General features: G+C 35.8%; 1 protein-coding gene across 1 annotated transcript in view; it reads right to left on the minus strand.

Moving 5' to 3' along the window:
* LOC104165195 (zinc finger protein 236-like) overlaps positions 1–13,804 on the minus strand; it is a gene marked incomplete at both ends in the record, with an annotated part of 27,052 nt that extends 13,248 nt beyond the window's left edge. The window contains 5 exons of the mRNA XM_009704769.1: positions 768–940; positions 4,239–4,363; positions 7,545–7,723; positions 12,113–12,277; positions 13,662–13,804. Coding sequence (XP_009703071.1) covers positions 768–940; positions 4,239–4,363; positions 7,545–7,723; positions 12,113–12,277; positions 13,662–13,804 — 785 coding nt within the window. The remainder of the gene's footprint in view (positions 1–767; positions 941–4,238; positions 4,364–7,544; positions 7,724–12,112; positions 12,278–13,661) is intronic.
* Between the last annotated feature and the right edge of the window lie 6,900 nt (positions 13,805–20,704).

The following is a 20,704-nucleotide window of genomic DNA, read 5'->3' on the forward strand; positions in this document are numbered from 1 at the left end:
TGCATGCAGGAAAGAAAAAAAAAAAGCTGCCTCTATCACTTCATACCTTCCAAATCAAAACTAGGTTTCTTTCTATGGGTATTTCCAACCAAAAATCACAAAAGTCAGCAAGGAAATTACTGAACAAAGTTGCATAGTTAATGTTACTCAGTTTATGTTACAATATCATAGCAGTACCTTTTGAATGTTAAATATCATCTGTCACAAAGAAGAAGAAAAAATCAGCATAAAAAGATCTGAGACGACAATGGTTTTTTATCTTATTTTGTAATTTTCTTCTACCTCTAACTGAAAAAAAAATCTCTGAAAAAGGCTGAGAGATATATACTCCAAAGACAAATTGCAAGTATGCTTTATGATGGAGTTAGTGGGTTGCTGTTTGGCCTGGAAATATTTCACCATTTTCTGCTTTGCTGCTTTTGGCTTACCTTCATCTGATTCTAGCCCTCATTCTCCCAAGACTGACATAGGTACATTTTTATACACCTGAAAACACTAGTAATTTATTAACCTATCAAGGTACTGAAAAGACAACGCTAAATGAAGGTTTTGCTACTTATCCTAAGTATACATTTATTCAGATTAAGCTATTTTAGGAAAGCTTGCAGGTAAAACCAACAAACTAAGATTCTATACTACAGCAGTAAATCTATATTGGCTGCAGAAAGCACCAGAGAGCACAGGAATAGCAAACAGGACAATTTAAACAGTGAAAATGAAATAAGCAGTATATTAGCACCAACCACTTTATGAATAATTGTATTTACCTCTGAATGAACTCTCTGTATGTGTGACTGAAGATTGCCTTTCTGAGAAAAGGCTGCAGGACAAAAGGCACAAGCGTGGGGTTTTTCACCAGTGTGCTTGATCATGTGGGTCTGCAACGCCCCCTTCTGGTTAAAGGCTTTGCCACATTCGCTGCATTTAAAAGGTCTTTCACCTGAAAAGGAAAAAGGAGAGGGATGTGGGGTAAGGGGCTGTGAATAAACATCAGCAGTTTCCTTATCTAAATGAAGAATTGTATCAGCTAAAAGAAAATATTGTATAGATATCTATACACACACACATAAGCACACATTATTGGGTGCTTTGACAATGAAACTCTTTACCCGGACCACTGATCTCAGCACCTACTCCAATGAAAAAGTTTGATAACCTAGCTGATGATTATCAGTTAAAATGGGTAAAATAAATGAAACCTCTACGAAACAATTATTTACAACTTGTGGTTTGGAAGATCTCAGAAGATGCTACGCAAAATCACTGGAGGAAAAGAAAAAGAGGAAAAGAAAAGAAAAACCAAAACCATACACGCCATTCTTTAAACCAAATCCTATGAAATGCATATACCGGCACGGAAACAAACAGAGGAGCAGAGGGTGGAATAGACAGTAATAAATAACTAACAGTCAAAAATTTAACATTTTATTTAGTCTAAAATCAAAAAGTCTTACAGCAACACTACAGAAGTTGGCCTATGGTTCTTGCTCCCCAATAAATATCAATAGCCATTCATTCTTTCAACCACCCACAGAAAATACGCAATAATGTTTTCCTTACACGAGACATTGTACAGTCCTGCTCAAAAATAATTTTAAAACCTTGAATGTTTATATTACTACTGAACATTAAGGAAAATCTAGGCAATATTGTTACAGGAATCCTGTGTTACTGTTTCCTGATTTTGGTGTTCTCAGTGCCGCACATACTTACAGTTATTTCTAAGAGGTTAAGGGTGAAAAACTCCTCAGAAATAGTGACAAATCATAATAGAACTGCATTAACACATTACAAAGATACACACTTTAAACACACAGATACTAAGAACAAAGTTCAGTTTCTTAGAACCATGTGTCTTAACTGACCACTGGAGATCTCCACGGCGAATTCAGGATTACTCTTTTTTTTTCCTTTTAGTGAAACTGTCTAGCTGTGGTAACTCCAGGACATTGGGAACATTTAACACTGCCTTTGCACATTTCCATAGCGAAAACACCATGCGTACATTATGTCTGCTACACCAGTAAGTACTGGCATGTGCTAAAACTACGCACCCTAAAGTAGTTCTAATGAATATTTTTATATGACTTCTAATTACATAGTTGTAATTACACCGAGCTTAAAATTATTAATTCTTAATTAAATTAGCATTGTTTGAAATAAAAGCAGTTATTTTCTGAAATAGATTACAAGTGTGTAACTCGCATAGTATCAACTCTGAGGAATGTGTATTTTCTGTTCTGCTGCTTATGGGTTTTGAAGATGCTTTAAGATCTGTGGGTTTTAACTGTCTATTTTTTAATATAGATTTAAATACAAAGCACTGATTCAGATCTTCTTGAAATACAGTGACAAAATTCCTGTTGGGCTTTTGTAGGTAAAAGGCTTAGCTTAGCTTCCACTAATAGCTGCTGGTAGACACACAGAAGTACTGCTTCAGGTTAAGTTTGCCTATTTAAGCAAATCTCATTCTAAAAACTGTATCTTAATTCTAGTGTGGAAATGTGGAATTTCTGTATTTCTCAAGTATAACTTAATAAGGGAGAGTGAATGAAGGGTTCATTACTTAGTTATTAATACAGGAGTTGCAGTCCCTGAGACTTGGATTTTTTTCCCAAAGGGTGTAAGTTCTTGAAATTAACAGTTATGAACAAAAGTAGCACTAAACAAAAAAAGTATTGCAATTGAAGACACTAATGTAATGCTTTACAGACAGCACTACAGTCTGTAGCACAGACATGCTCTTTAAGGATTTAATGACTTAAGTGTTCTAAATTCTTTAAAGGAGAGTTCTTCTTTCCTACCTATTTTACAGTACCTCAAGCAATTGGATGGCAGACAGATTGTCTGCAGATTTAAAGCAATAACGTAGTTCACAGATTAAAGGAGTATTCTCTAGCTACTTGGAACTTAAAATGACCTACTGTCATGTGCAGATTGGAATGACATTTTCTGTCTCCGGTTTCCCAATAGACAAATGTCTTTTTATTCTTCAAAATAACTACAAATGCTCCTGAACTTTTTGAAGCTTTAAAAAAAGTGTCCTCAACCAACTATAATCTTGGTTTTTTAATTCTGACTAGAATAAGCTAAAATATTGTATCAAATAGAGACAAGACTCTCAAATAAGAAAGTTAATTTTCAATTAAAGCAGGTACAAGGGTGACCTCTTGTGTTACTGTTCTATAATGAGATCTATAAAACTTAAAAAGATTCCTAAGAAAGAGTCACACAACAGAATTTTTATTTCTCCCTTGGTAAACAAAGTCATTGTTGTAAATGGCAACTCATCACATCACTGTCTGAATGGACTGTAATACAAACAACATTGCACGCTTACATAATTGACTACCTGAATTAGCTAAAAACTAAACAGCAATTTATTCACAAGATGGAAAATACTTACATATTGCACACAACCAGAGCACCTCCAATGAAGGTTTTGGTTAAAGCCAAACTCCTGCTATACCATGAACGGCTGGTTAAAACTTAAGAACTATTCTTACAGCCCTCTGTAAACTTCAAAAACTTTTATATTATTTTATGCTTGGCATTTTTCAGTTATTTCAACTGCTTAATGGTTAAACATGCATCTATTTATTACAGTAATTTAGCAAAAAACATTCGCTATTCATTCTAAAATTTGAACAGTCACTTGCACTTCTTCAAATATCAAAATTACAATCTAGGTTTATCACCTCCCATGTTCACTTCAGACATCCTGAAAATAGCAGTTACAGTAAGTACAGAAAATACAGGGCAGTAACTTTAAATAAATCAATCTAAAACCAAAAGCAAGGCCACTATTTTAGTAGTATTATTCTTTCTCAGGTATTTCTGCTCTTTTGGGGATTGTAAATTTTAAAACCTGTTCTCCAAAGTATGCAAGATCTTAGAGTAGCTGACTGGCCCTTATCTAGGGATTCTAATTTTAGGGCCCATTGAAACGTTAGGTACCAAAACTGGTATTCTGTAACAAATGAAACCTATAAAGTTCTTAATTTTTTTTTAACTGTTTCTAGTGATATATATATCCGGAAATTTTAAAAGCACATAAATTTGCTAAGCAAAGGGATTACATAAAGGTTGCTTTAAACCAACAAGTAACAGCATCTAACGAGCAAAATGTATTACTATTATTTCATGTCCCAACAGGGAGAAAAATATTCAGCATTTCACAGGTTAATTGACTTTTTTAAAACAAATGCAAACTAAAATAATTACTTCCACAGTCTTACCTGTGTGTATTCTAACATGTCGTGTTAACTGACTCGGTTTCTGGAACGTCTTTCCACAGTGAGGACAGGAATAAGTAAAGCCACTTCTGTCAATGTTTCTGTTGTAAGATCTGGTATTTGATACCCTGTCATTAAAAAAAAAAAAAAAAAAAAAGAATTTAAATAAAATAATCTTAATATTAAACATTAATTTGAAGTTTATTTTACCCCAGCATTTTTTTAACACAGAGTGTATAAATTAAAAACCAAACTCTTTAATGATACTAAAAGAACAATGTAACCAGCACTTTTCTAAGTACCTATAAGCACCAAGAATTTTAGTTATTTCTGTAATAAAATTGATACATCTTAGAGGCTCTCTAGAGACATTTCCACTGTAAACCCTGCTAGAAGTATGCAGTGACTTCACAACTATTATTTTGGTGGGAACTTTCAGCCCTGTGCAACTCCATTTCTTTTCCCTGGACATAGCAAGACTTTAATTCTTACTGATAATATGAAGGTCTCACGAACTGGAGTACAAATGCAATTGCTGAAGTCTAACAAGAACAGATTAAGAATTCAACAACCCAACTTATTCACCACTGCCCCTCAAATACAAACCACAATCTCCACAGAGACATACTAACAGATGATATAAATTCCCAAAATTCATTTGTCTACAAATCAAACTAATCAGTTTAAATGACTGCTGAAAAACAACAGCAGCAATGTGGAAAAACAAGAACTGATTTTAGGCTGGAAAAAAGGAAAAACAAAACCTAGGTCTGACAAACCATCACAACAACTCAGCTAAACAAGCACAAACCAGAAGGCAGCGGGCAAACCAATACCGAGTCTAGAGCACTCCACATTTTCCATAGTGCCCGAGTATCTACACCTATATAATAATCCTGCTTGTCAGTACTGCTTAAAGCTAACTGAAATTACACAAAATTTAAATACCTGGTGTTTTTCTGAACAACTGAAAGATTTAGCTAATGTGGAGCAGATGTGCAGAACACCACCACCACCTTGAAACACAAGTTGGTCTAACACAAAAAATAGCAGGCAAGTAACAGTCTGTGCATAACACAGGAGATCATTAAACTTCTGCTCAAATGCTGCATCTTTCTACACTAAAAGAACATAGATATTCACTGTATATTTAAAGTAAAACACACCTTCCCTTCCAATTACTTCAAACAAACATTACATGCATTTTTAAACTCTTTTTATACTCTTGCAGAGTGAGCACAGAGTGTAATATATTTTACTTTTACGTATTAATTATATCTACTAAAATCTACTGAAGCATCCAGAGTAAAGTCAACTGAAGATTGATGAGGAGGAGTGGGAAGAGCACAGATGTTACAACCTCTTCTTTCCACCTCAGGACAGATCTAGACCAGCCTGATTGTCAGAATACACTCTTTGATGAGCAACATCATCTGTTTCTACTACAGCTACAGCACTTTAATAGAAGAAATAATACTCAATATGGAGGCAATTGTGGGGACAACCCTTAAAGATCAGACCACCTTTAAAGTATTTCATCATTTAGAGTTACAATGACTATTTGCTTTTTAGCGGAAGGTAGATACTATATTTAAATTATAACTTCAAAATTGTTTTCCATTCAAACGCTTCAGAGAGAGAACAAATACCTTTTTGGGAAGGGAAAGTGCAACCACTCTGTGAAAAAAAACTACGGGAATAAGGGTCTATAATTTTAAATCCTAAAAAATTTCTGAAGCTTATTTTACACTGAAAAGCAGGACTCAAATTGATGTATGTCTTTGAACTTTAAATACACTATACACAGGTAAACAAGTCAGATCAAACATTAACTTTTCAATATTCATCAATTCATCTTTTCATGTTCAACAAAGAGAACATTGTGTCAAATAAAAAAATAAATTCTGAATTTCCACATTTTTCTTTTAAAATAATTTCTACTGAAACACAGAAGGTCTGAGTTACATTAGCTTTGTGATGAAATGGAGCAGGAACACTTACACAAATGATTAACCCAGCTCACATACATGGGTTGTATTGATACTACTAGCAAAAGGACAGTAAAGCACCATTATGGACAGTAGTTTATTGAATACAAATGCAACATGTTTCTACATCTGACCTCATAAATAAGGTGAATCTCAGATACGGAAGCTCTGAATCCAGAAATAATTCCAGTTTAAGAACATAAGGATAAACAAATGATCATGGAGCACTTAGATCTCATTTATGTCAGAATGTAGCATGCATAATACTCTCAAAATCAAAGCCATCATATTATATTCACTCCTCTATTCTCTATGTATTCATCCTAACTTACACAGGAGATGTCCACAACAAGAATGTTTTTTGTGTGTAACATTATACATCTATATAACTCAATACAAACATAACTTTATACCTCAAACCCTCAATTTTCAGTTTGCAAATGGAAATTTACAACACCACTTTTTTAAACCTTCTGGAACATAACTATTAAGATCTTCCAACCTCTATCATCTGCTAATAGAAAGCAGATATTACTGGAAATAGTATTTCTCATTTTTAAATACATATTTTTCCAATCTGCTTTTGATAGAAACAGAGTAAAGATTACAAGAGAGATCACCTGTCAAAACTTTAGGCTTTCTTAATGTATAAACTAAACCAATAGGAGTAAGTTTTTCTTTCTTCTAACTTAAAGTAATTTTCATCTTCCTAAAAGTAAAGTTAAACTATAAAGCTGAAACAAAGGACAAAATAAATATTCACTGAAAATAAGAACAGCATTTATTAGGGCTTTTTCTTCCCTTCGTTTTGTGCTTTTTGATTTACAGGAAACTCACTGCAGGTTGTGATGAGGACCACTTGTAAAAGATGATTAAACTGCAAGGAACAACTGATTTCTTTGCAGAAGGTAAGCATTAGGACTTTTGCAATTATAATAAATGCTATGTAAAATTAATGTACATTTGCTTCAACGTACTGCCATTAGTCCTAAAATCACAAACACACTTTAAAAATCACTTTGTATCAGAAAAACTTAACTTGTGTTTACACATAGCTAGCAGATGGAACTATGCTTAGTATGGGTGCCTAAATATGAAAACGGGGAGGGGGAGGAAGGGGAGTAGGCAGGCCTCCAAAGATAGCCCCCTACTTTAGCAAGGTTTTAAAAAAAAAATGCCATTTCATAACAGCATACCAAACAAAAGAAATGATCTGCATAGATCATGGTACTTTGCTGACTGGAAATGCTACTCCTGCTTTCTCCAGCTATCATCATAAAAGTAACATCTGCTCATTTTGTTACAAGCCCGTGATTGTCACCTTATTTTATAGTGAGTTTTCATATGCTCCTTTAGCTGTGAGGAAGTTTCAAATTCCTTTTTGCAAGATTTGCAGCTGTGGATCCTACTGCCTGCCAATTCTTGACGATGTTCTTCCATGTGTATGGACAGCTGACTCTGTAAAGTAAATTCATCTCCACACTCTGAACAGATAAGATTCTGAAAGAGATAATAGAGACTGATTTTTCAAAAGATTCCCAAACAGCGGTACACATGCATAAGCTTTGCTCAAGTAGATGAATGTATCCTTCTATGGACATCGGCAGCTGAAAGTAAGCAGCAATAAAAGTAATAAGCAAAAAAAGTTTGAGCCCCATAACATAAATCATGAACAATAAATAGTATTTATATTTTAAGAAACTCCACTGAAACTGAATTCTGAGAAAGTTCATACGATAGCAGAAACAAGCAGTTCAGGACCATCATCACCACCCCCTATTTCCTTGGTAGGCTAGGTCAAGATACACCCAGAAACTTACTGCAGTACCATTATGCTATGGTCTACACAAACATTTGTAAAAAATACAGTTTCTAACCAAAAATATCTTAACTGTAGATTCAGCAATTTTACACTTTTACTGGTTAAAACGATACAGATTGTCACTTACTTTTTAACAGTAATCCCACTACAGTTACTACTGACTTTGATCTTAACTGTAGATTCAGCGATTTTACACTTTTACTGGTTAAAATGATACAGATTGTCACTTACTTTTTAATAGTAATCCCACTACAGTTACTACTGACTTTTCTTAAACTACCTTCACAGAAAAGATGACAGAAACAAATAGGGACACAGAACGTTTTTGAGAGGTACCACTTCAACCCATTAATTTTACAGCAGTGTTAAACCTACCACTTTCCAGTTGTATTAGTATTCCATGTTATTTAGAATGGTAATTATACTTGTAAAGTTTAATGCAAAAGCATTGCCATTTCTCTGAAATTCACAGGAAGAACCAAAGTCAAATATTGTTTCAATGAAAACTAAAAGCTCTGCATTTATTTGACTTCCTTTTGCTTTTCAAAACCATTAATTTTATTTCTCAATGTATCTTTATTTTACAAAATCTAAGCAAAGAGTTAAGATTAAACGTCTAAAAATATTCACCATCTCTTTGGCAATACCTCTGTTACATGTTCCTTACTGGTATGCGTAAGAAACTTCAGACAGTTTTGGTCTTGGTTCATTTTCCGCAAATGGAAATGTTTTTTATCCTCCCCTCATTTTTTCCCCTCCTTGAATGATCAACAAGGGGGAAAAATAAACAGTGTTCATTTAAATAAAGATATTGACAAGAATGTTTTAATCAAGAGGAACAGATGCAGTGCTATTTTTAAAAAGCTTTGTTCCCAAAGTTGGAAAAAAAACAAAAATTCTGCAATATTGCCAGACATTTCCACACAAGAACTTAAAAATCTGAAGTCTTTTAATGAAATTAAACACTACCTCAAAAACGACTTGTTTAATCTAACCTAGAGATCATTATTACTGGACTCAAGTTACAGTGTGGGACAATAAATTACTTTCTTCTCCAGGATCTACATTCAATGAATAAAAATACTTCCTATCGAAAAGCATTGTACTTATACAACAAATTTGGTTCGTGACAATACTTTTGTATAAGTGGGGAAAAATTACCTGAAGAGAAGCTTACAACGTATACTGTATCAAGCTCATGGTCCCCAAAATTGAGAGTCTGTCAATCGCATCTCAGCATTTTTCAGACACACATTATCTATGAGATTAATTTGCTATTACACATATTCTATTCAGCAACTTTCACAAACAAAAGAACAGCCTAAGATGACGTATCTGAGACAACGGAAGTCTATGTATTTTTATTCATTACTGTAGTATTTGCTGTAGGAAAGCAAGGACATGGCAAATAGAAAAACTGTACAAAAACCCAGCAATATACCAAGCCAAATAGCCTCCCTCTGGAATAGGCAGTACCAGATTTATTTTTTGCCCCTCAAGCAAACAAAAAATTCCCACCACACACTGAAAAAGTAACTGTACGTTGTTAACCTCACTATGGTTAAACTCACCATCTAACATTAAACAAAAGGGGCTGTTCGTACATTGCTAGATAATACTTAAAATTCCCAAACTCAGAACTCATTTTATAAAGTTTACTCATCTAATTCCACCTGTGACAACTACATTTATCTTGTCAGATGCAGTATCTGAAGGAACACTTTGGAATTCACCATCTTGACCTGTTTAGTATCAATGACTGCAAAAGATTATTTTAATTTGCACTTTTTCAAAGACCATTGCTCCCAAGTTGTAAGACAACGCAAATCAAATACAGTGGACATTATTCAAACAAACAAAAAAACCACCACAAACACTCAGGATACTTTACTAACAGAATTTAGATATACCCACCAAATATCAGTTTTAACTTTTTCAACATATTAAGGTTTTCCTAAAGCCCAAGAAAACCTCATGCTCACAGAGGAAGAAGACATATTAGCAGTTTTAGTGCAATAAATTAAAAATTTTCAGTTTGTATTTAGCATTCCTGTCTCACCAGGTCAAAAAGCAGCAGCAGATATCGCTGCCCATTTCCACTGAGGAAACAGACAAAGCCAAGAATCCTCTACAAGGTTGGACATATTTACACAAGGTATGTTCTTTTTGACTTCTTAAAAGAGAGCTATGTGAAAGCGAGGAACTTCATGCATGGGTTTTTTCCATTACACCAGTTTATCACACACAAATCACCAAAGAACATAAGGAGAAAAGTTAGTCTCTTGAAGCTCCATTTCAATAGCCCAGAAAATTCCTTCTGGAACATCTCACAGGAGCAATCAATCACGAAACTCTGCATTTCAACACAGACAGACACGCTCTCCCAAACCTAATTGGAGAGCTCAAGAAGCTAATCATACTAGTTTCTTGTTACTGACCTTCTGCACTCATCTGTAGATAAAGCTGGCTGATGCAGCACAAAACAAGGCTGAAGTTATCCAAACCTCAGCTTTGTGCAGCAACCTCCTCAACTGCTACACGTGTTCTCTAAGTGAGTATGTATCTTTGCTCTGTTTTCAGATTTTCAACCCTTCTAACAGCAAAAGTAAGAAAAGCAAACAGGAGGAGAACGTACTCCGCTGATAACTTCACCTCTTAACCTGCACATTATGGAAAAACTCCTGAATGACAGCTAGTGTCATCGTCAAGACTCTCTGCTTCAAGTTCAAATTCCAGCTCCCCTACAGGCTCTGTGCATAACTACTGGGAAATTCACTCTTGCAATTCTCTGTGAATTAATTGTTACGTTCATCTCTGGTTTAGCACAGAATTACAGGGCATTATAAGAATACATTCATTAGCAATTGAAAGGTCTTCATATTTTTATAAATTTAATTTTCAAGCTGCAGATTGAATTTTAAATTGGAAGGCATCGCGCAACCTATTCTTCTGACATCTGCATCAAGTACCAAAATCAGAGCTGCTGAAGTGGATGAAATATCACTTAGTGATAGAAATGAATACTAAAAAATCACTCTTAGGCATCTTTCTCAACACTCAGTTTCCTTATTCTGATGTTTTAAGCACTTAATAAATCAAGTTGCCTCAATAAATACCCATTAAGCTATATATGATTATAGATACATTAACATGCAACAAAACTGTACTCAAGTCCTCTCATTTTAACGCGGTTGTGTCCATGAAAAAACGTGAACTGATAACAAGATTAAAGAAGGAATACATTCTCTACAGATGGCATTGCATTCCTTGCCTGGTTTAGGGAAAAATGCAAATAGGCCTATCATCCCAAACCTACTGGTCGAAACCCTTGTAAGCTGTCTGCAGTCAGTATGGAGAAACATACAATTGTTATGTTTATGACTAGAAGTCTGGCAATAAAAGTGCATGCTTGACTCAGCTCCAAACCTCCAACGCAAAGGGTGATTTTAAAAAAGCCTTCACAGGAGGAAGAGGTAACTACATGATTGAAAACTTGGTATTTTGGGCAGTACAATCGACTCCGGCAACTGCAATAACACAGTACTGACTATAAAGTGTGCAAGATACTACTATGCATTAACTGCTGGATAAGAATTTAATAAATGCCTTATGAAAGCGGAAAATTAAATTGTGAGAGGGAAAGGAATAAAAACTCCTCTCAAGCAAAACAACAACTCAAAAAAAGGGGTGGGAGTTCTAGATAAGGGAACAGCTTCATGATGCAAAAAATAGATGGCAAGAGTGCCCCACCATGGCATCTGCCATCAAAAGGGATCACCCAGACTATTACATGGGTGCTTATCAATGTACATGAAACCACAGAAATTGCTTCAGAATAAAAGTTTTTGTAAATAACTAATCAGTTACTAAAGACAAGATGGGAACACTTGCTTATATCCAATGTATTAATTTCTGCTACTATGATTAAAACAGACTCCCCACTTTATATTTCTTCTGAATGAGACCATTTATTCAATCCTCCAATCTAAAGCATATAGGTAAGGGATTAAGTACAACCCTTATGACATGTCTTTTCAAAATTTAAATTATTAAGTTTAATGAATTACCTCTTCCTTCTCATGCAACATTATATGAGCTTTCAGGCTGGCTACCCTGGAGAATTTCTTGTTGCACACAGGACACGTAGGATCTTCACCATTGTGAGTACATTTATGAAGTGTCAAGTTGAATTCAACATTAAATGACATCGGACACTGGTCACATCGGTGAGGCTGTTTGTTAAAACCACAAAAATAAAGACAAAATTCAATCTTCTCATAAGTTACATATACCCTCGGTAACATATATAACCATACAAATCGTTTAAAATAAAAAAAGAGTAATTCAAGTACCTATATACAATAATAGTCCTTAATAATAACAGTTTGAACTATTTCCTTTTCTTTGCATCTCACTACTGAAAACTCAAATACAGTATTTCAAGAGCATATGTGGAAAGAAGGCAGGGGAACTAAAGAAAGCAGAGACTCAAAACTGAGACTATCTGAGGACAGTGGAGTCAGCAGGAGAGAAGAATGAGCAAGAGATGGAAATAAATTTTCCTACTTTAACTGAGATTGTGAATTCTCCTTAAAGCAAAATAAATAATTCAACCAGCAAGGTAAAGAGCTTAGTTTATGCTAGGACTGACTGCTCTTCAGTTGGTATCTGCACAATCAGTTCTCATTCTTTAAGAGCACCTTCACTTTATAGAAGTGTGCAATAGCATGGTTTTAACAATATCAACTCCCATTTTTTATGTATCAACTTTACAATGTTGAAACTTGTGTAAGTAGTTCTTTGAATACATGAATTATCAGCTCAAAGTCCTACATTTTGTAAAAATTAATCTGAATCTACAGCTACCTCAAACAGGAATAAAATTATTTTTCCATGACATGTAAAGTAGTTTTAGCTTTGTGAAATAGAAAGCAAGGAACAGAAATTAAATGCTTCAGATTACAGATGAAACCTATGGCAAAAGCTTAATTTAAAAAGTCTAGTCTTAATCACACATCTGTATTTTTCTCATTCTTTCCCAAATTTGATTTGTTAGCAGCTGAAGTGATGACATGAATCTACTGACTAATACATACATACTAGATTAGGTTGCTTGACATTACTGAAACAGCTATAAGAGACCAGCGGGGTCCAGTTAAGCAATATAAGCAATTTTTTTTTATTGCTAATGTGTAGAATCAGTTTGTAAATTCAATTAAAAAAAATCCACACATTTTCTCATCTACCTCAATACTTTACAAATCAAAGAAAATGGTTGAAATTAAAAATTACTGAACTGGAAGCAACGATCCAACTAAACGGCATCAAAGTAAGGGCCTGTCTCAAAGGAAACATGAAAGAGAAACTTCATAAAACAGAAAATGGCTAAAATTAAAAATTACTGAACCGGAAACAATCCAACTAAACGGCATCAAAGTAAGGGCCTGTCTCAAAGGAAACATGAAAGAGAAACTTCATAAAACTCTGAGGTCCCCAAATAGCAACTATTAGTGATGTGATTACAAAATTATTTCTTGTGTTAACTTTTCTTGTCAGTGTATGAAAATATCAATATGCACTTGTATTTCCTAAGTTTATATCTACTGAAATGCATACCTTGTCATTTTGCTCATGATCCCTCATATGGCGCTGGAAGTGGGACTCTTTCGGAAAAGACAGCAAACAGATCTCACACTTACGGAAGTTAGGTACTTGGCAGGGAAAATTACTGTTCTCTGTATTCAGTGTCAGAACATCATCTGCAAAACAAGCATCAAAACATTTGTATGCACATTTCATTTATTTATAATTTATTGTAGAAACCAGAATTCTTTGAAGCCGAAACTATTCAAACTCCTGTAAGATTTTGACTTATACAAGATTCTAACTTTACTGGATCTTGAAGATCTTGGGCATAAACACTACTGCTTCCTGACACAGGATTGAAGGAATATCCATCCCTCTAACTGACAGTCTCTAAGAAGATAAACAATCACCTCTTCCTAGTAATTTGAAACAAATTCTTTCTGTGCATCAAAATCACCCATCAAGATTCCACAAAATAAAATGCTGCCAAATACTCTAGGTATGAGCATGATGCTGTCAGTAATTACTTTTAATATTATTATATCACATGTTTCTAAAAAATACTTTTTAATAGGCCATACTCAGCAGTTCTGACTACACAGGTTTTCTGCCCTCCCCAGCTCCTTTCTCTTTTTTTCTCTTTCTTTAAGAAAAATTTAGGCATCTTTTCTTTCTTCTACTTCTGGCAATGTAAAAGCTTTATGAGTTGCCTTTACAGTTGTAAAACCAACACCAATGTTTCAAATAGCTGACAGATGCAATAAACTGCAAGTCAAACTGTGTAAGCATGCGTTCAATGGAGAAAAAGATTTTTTTTTAACAGATCCAGTCTAAGCCTATACAGTTTTTTTGTTTAGAACTCCCATAGTCACACAACTTCTGATATACAAGTTGCAAGCTTCTATATCCTCTTCCTCAAATGGCTGAAGTCAGTCCTACTAATATTTTCCTTATTATCTTAAATATTTATCCAAGTACGCTAAACACATTTTACACTTGAGAAGATACTGTATTACTAAGGAATTTATCCTTATTTAAAAAAACTTTAAGAAAAGAAATTGGCAGGAGGGGTTAAAATATGTAAGATCATTCACCGCAGTATTAATAAAATGAAAATAAAAATCAGTTGACTTGTGCTGCAGGTTAAGGACACTAAAGAGGAAAAAAACGCATAGAATTCCATTTCAAACACTGCCACAACTCAACAAAGTGCATCAACAACAGAACGCAAAAGGATGCAAAAAAGAGGTAACATTGATTTTATTATCTAGACACGCAAGGCCGGGCGTGTCCCTTTAAGAAAGTCAGTACTTCTCACCACGTATGTAAGAATCAGGCATAGGAAGTAACAACACTACTAGAAGTTTACAGCGTCCTGTTTACATTTCCTCAGAGGAACCCAAGATTCTGATTCATACAGTATTTCTGCTCAGCATCCCACCTACCTCCGAGTCCTGTCTCATCCAACACACCATTTACAAGGAAATAAATAAATAAATCAAATCAAATCAGTACCTTACATCCTGACCACTTATTTTTTCCTGCTAAAATTCTCCTAAACAAACTCAAGAAGTTTGGAGTTGAGGAAGTTCTCGGAAACATTTCAGCACAAGATATTTTGGGCGAGAAACCACAACTAAGAACAATGTCTGGTGGACTTACACTTCCCAATTCTGGACTAAGTTGCTCAATTAACTTTCGCTTTGCAAAGTTGAGTTATGCATCTTTCTGTTAGAGAGAAATACTTTGCTGAAGTATCACACATCTTTAACACATATGAACTTAAACCTACTGCATCCTTTAAAGAACTCTGAACTGTAAATCCATAGTATACACAAACCCTGTAACAGCTACCCTTTCCATGCCTGAAATGGTCACAATTTTTCAAAAGCTGAAAAGCACAGCTTTAATTACAAGACACTGTCCTTTAAGTGTCCTTGTGATAAATATACCCGAGTAGAATAAAGGGCACAAAATCAGTTCCTGTAAATATTGGCATGACAAGAAAAAGAGAGGTGAAAGAAAAATCTGCTCCAATACTTGGACTATATGAACACTTAATGCAGGAAGCTTTCCCTTCCCCTAGAAAAAGGAGTAATTGTTCAATCCCATGAAGGCCTGACCTCTCACTTCAAAATGACAACTGAAAAATGATCCAATCCATGATTTTAGAAAGGCCTTTAAACCTTCTCCACGAACCAAAGAGATTATTATCTTTAAACATTCACTCTCAAGATCAAAGACATGGGACAACATACAAAAACAATGCCTAAGCAACTGAAGTAGCGAAAGTGTAACTTTGAAATAATCTGAGGTGCTAATTTCTCTAGAATTTGTAAAACACAGAAAAAGCAACATGCTCTTGCATATCATATCTGTATCAACCGTAATATCAATTAATCTACAAACTATGAACCCTGAGCTACCTGCAAGCCTTTCCACCTTCCTAACAGCCCTCAGGCCCCGAAGACAAAGAAAGAGAAGGCACACATTTAGAAAATTCATTGCTTATGTCTGTAGCATCTTAAGCACTGCTCTTTCAAAGAAAACCTCTGTAACTCTTTGCAAAGCCAAATCTTATGCTTTTTTGGTCCTGTCTTTCATACTGCTAAGGAGCAAAAGACAGATGTTTGGAAGTCAAGATCGGATCCTAGAATCAGCAGCTGGACTGTACAGTCCAGCTTGAAGAAGGCTTCTTGGCAGAGAACTCTTACTGCAGAAATGCAGCTAAAGGCCTTCAAGGATAAGGCACGGCAAATCAGTTGAGGTTAGATTCCAGAAATCTTCAAAGGCTCAACTATTGGAAGATCAGGCTGAAGACCATTCTGGAGTAATTGCAGCTGGTATGAATAGAAAAAGAGTCCACTTTGGATTTAAAAGAACTCTGAAAGTTCAGCTGTTTCACTTTCAGTCAAATGGCAGGACTGAGATCCAACACAGATTAAAATTAAAACACAAATTCATTTACTTATTAATACTATGTCTGAACTAACTTAAGGGAAAGATGAGACTATGACAATCTTTTGCACTTATATTCTCACTAAAATACAAATATTACCAGCCAAATACTGGGTGATTCAGAGAGTTGCACAGCTCCCTTGTATGAAAGATGCAGGAAGTGACTTTCTATTTTATTCTTCCAGTAGTAACCAGGAGAGGACTCCGAGTAACATCCCTACTGAAATCAAGCAACTGGGTAACAGCAAGGATTACATTGTGATTAGAACTGAAAAAAACAGAAAACCAGAAAAGATACTGTCAATTAAAAAGTAACAAGCAAGTGAGCTACATCTTAACTTTTCAGGCAGGTGTCACAGAGTTTTAAAGTAGGACTTGGGTCTGTCTTCATTTCAATGTGAAAATGAAATAACACTTTGACAGAGCTTTCTGTTAGAAGAATTAATAACCAGATGAAGATATTATTTACACTGATACCTCTATATCACAGCAAGTCAAAGCAATAACCTACATTACCATATTTCAGGGAAATCAGCAATGAAACGCAGTTGTGCAATCATCTTCCCTTATATCAGAGAAAAAAATGTTTTTAGATGCATCGGCTTGGATCATGAAACAAGCCAAACACTGCAAAATACTGAACCGATCTTAAAGGTCAATATTTCTGAATACCCAAAACCACGCAGATGATGCCAATTACGAAGTTGGCAGTGGGGTATGGATTCTGTACTTTTCAAAACACTGAGAAATTTGTTAATTTACAAAAAAAAACCAAACAAAACAAACCTCTAAACATTCCCTGTGTACCAAAGGAAAACAAAATAAAAACACTGACATAAGTGACACAGCATTTGATAGTCACAATTCATCACTTATCAGATTAGCAACCCTATCATAAATAGCTAATAATGCTGCCTATGCTCTCAGAAAAATAAAAATATTAGGTACACAGATTAAACAATCTATTTATTGTCAGATATACTCTGTCCAGCTGAAAACACAAGTCTGCTGTCTGTTATCGAACAGAATGCCATTCAAGTCAGCAACACAGAATTAGAAGCTTGAGTTTTTAGTTAGAGAAGACATTAACTGATTAAGTATACAATGTCAACAAAATCACATAAAAAACTGGCATGCTCTTCTTTGAGAGAAGCTACTTACTGACATCCATAAACAAACATACACACACAGAAAAGACAAAATGAGTATTGGAGTAAAAATCTCCTGAAAAATAAGTGGTTCCTTCAGGTCTGCACGCTACAACAAATGATAAACCTCACTGAACAGCTAAAAGTAGTTTAAAACCCCGTCATTTATTAATATTAACTGCATGGAAACAGTGCAAAAGCTACTATCATTTTCTTTTCTTTTTTTTTGCAGTTTGCATGTTTGTCTAGTTGCAATGTAAATCAACCCTATTCCATCACAGCTTGAGAGAGACAGTCAAGTATCAATACAATTAAACTGAACAGGAAACATTTAGCTCATTACACACATTTTGTCTGTATTCTTACAGGTGATCCGAACTGCCCCAAAATACCAGAATCAGCTTTGCAAAGTACCTATCAATGACAATAAACTTTCCAGTTAAAGATGAACTTATTTAAATACTCTTAACGTTACAGCCTTTAAGTTCTTTTCAAATTAATTGTCCCTCACAGAGCAGCAGCAATCAAGCTTTGGGTCAACTCAGCTACAGATTTCTGTGACACAGCCTTGACGAACACTCGACCTCGGGAGTTGAGTCAGCAAGCAGGTGCTCTCTGCTAGAAGCCACCGATGACAACTGGATGTGGAAGGAGGAAGACAGAATTAGAGCATTCCCAACCATCCTTTCCTTATGTAAGCAGGGCTGAGCTCCATGGCAGCCTGCAGTCCTCTCTGCAAGGCGCAGATGGACTCATTCAGCTGTAAACACAGCACAGCCTTATTAGATCTCGAATAGCCTACTCGCGCCCGACTGAGAGGACGCTGCGAATACAACACTCAAGCTTGCGGAAATTCGTGGATGAAAACTTGTCACTGAAGTTAAATGGCAGCTGGCAAGTCTAGGGACAAAAGGGTCTGACCCTATCAAAACCTATTTACTAATTTATGAGTGGAAAGAAAGTGGTAGGACAAGAGAACAAAACAGGGATGGCAATATTGTTGTTTCCTCGTACTACACTTGAAGTCATAGAACAAAAATGATAACGAATCATTAAAACATTTTGCTTGGTTCTGCAATCATAAAAGAATCAGGTTAGCTTAAACCTAGCTCAGCAGCAACAGTACACAGTCGCTCCTCATGACTTCTAATGGCAAGAGCAGGGGAAAGACTCAACTCTCAGCCCACATATCGGATCAAAATCCAGCAATCAATTAAGATTTGCTCATATAAGACAAGGTAGTTTTATTACATTTCGGTCCATACTCGATTTGGAATTTAAAGTAGTACCAGTCCAGACACTTAGCTTCCAGAAGCATGCTGCTGGGATGGATGTCCAGGTGCCCGTTGCTCAGCATTTGCCAAGAGAAAGCAGCTGCATCCCTTTCAGGACCAGAGAGGACTCCAGAAGTTGCACAGCCACACTGACACGTTGCAGGTAGCAGAGAAGGCTGACAGAACACAGAATGAATAGCTCCGTCGTAGCTGGTTAAATGCTAAAATAGATTGTACTGGGTCTGGCGGGGATAGAGTTAACTTTCTTCATAGCAGCCCGTATGGTGCTGTGTTTTCAATCCGCGAGTAAAACAATGCTGATAACACACCAATGTTTTAGCTATTGCTGAACAGTGCTTGTACAGCGTGAAGGCGGTCTCTGTTTCTCACTCTGCTCCTCACAATGAGTAGGCTGAGGGTGGGAGAGAGGTTGGAGGGGACAGCGGACGCAAATTAACCAAAGGGATAGTCCGTGCCATACAACATCACCCTCCGCAGTGCAAACTCAGGGGTAGTTCTCCCAAGGCAGTCTTTGCTCAGAGACTGATTGAGCATCAGTCTGCTTAGGAGAGGTGGTGAAGTTTGCCTTTGCATCACTTGGTTGGGGTTTTTTGTTCTTCGGTTTTGTTTTGGTTTTTTCCTTCATTTATTAAACTGCCTTCATTTCAATCCACAAGCCTTTTTCTTGCTTTTGCTATTCCAATTCTCTCTCCCAACCTACTGCAGAAGGTGAGCAAGTGGCTGGAGAGCGCTTAATTGCCAGCCAGGGTCAACCCACCCCATAGATATATATACCATCCACATCATCCTGATCTACACAGATAACTGAAAATTGGCATTTCCTTAACCAACTCTGATGGCTTCATCTGACATTCAGGTAAATATTGCTGTAGTTATTGCTAAATACTCCAAAACAGGAGTTACACTTTTTTGACAGCTGCATACGAATATACCAAGCTAGCATTTTTCAGCTGTTTGTTTTTACACGATTTGGATGTCTCAAGCTTGAGACCTTGACCCTTACCTGTGCCCAGCCACTACACTGTTAAACAGAAACTTCAGAATGAACGAAATGCTTTGCTAGATGATCTTCCTTCTCCCTGAGAGTGAAAACAATCCAACTACAGCAGAAAAACTCAAAAGAAAAAGACACGAGAGGTCTCAAATAGAAATTGAATTATATTTGGAAGCACTTAATGCATAGGAATGAATGAGGAATGCAGGTAGGAGCACAACTGCAATAGGGAATAAAATCACGAGGACCTGCAATGGGCAGAAAGCTATGGAGAAGGGGCAGAACAAGCGCTGAAGTTATCACACAGCCAGAACTTAAACAAAATTTATTTAACTGCATAGATTATTGGGGAAGAGGCATAGACATATTTCAGGTATAGGGAGGAACTAATCTGGAATTAAAGTACACCAATGTAATCTAAGCCTATCTTTTTCTCACTGAGACCCAACATTGCCCTCATACCTAAACTTCGATTTTGTTACTGCAGAACAGCGAGATGACCAAACAAAAGCATCACTATTAAACCCTAAAGATTACCTTTTCTCAGGCAAAAGTTTGAGCAGTTGTCCCTCCTGTACGTTTTTAAAAGGAATGTTCTATACCTATTGTATTTAAAAGATTTAGCCCATGCCACAGAAGACAGACCACAACCTCTTCATTCTTGCCTGCACAACATCA

Source organism: Cariama cristata, unplaced genomic scaffold, assembly GCF_000690535.1.
Source record: "Cariama cristata isolate BGI_N322 unplaced genomic scaffold, ASM69053v1 scaffold9817, whole genome shotgun sequence".
Classification (NCBI taxonomy): domain Eukaryota; kingdom Metazoa; phylum Chordata; class Aves; order Cariamiformes; family Cariamidae; genus Cariama; species Cariama cristata.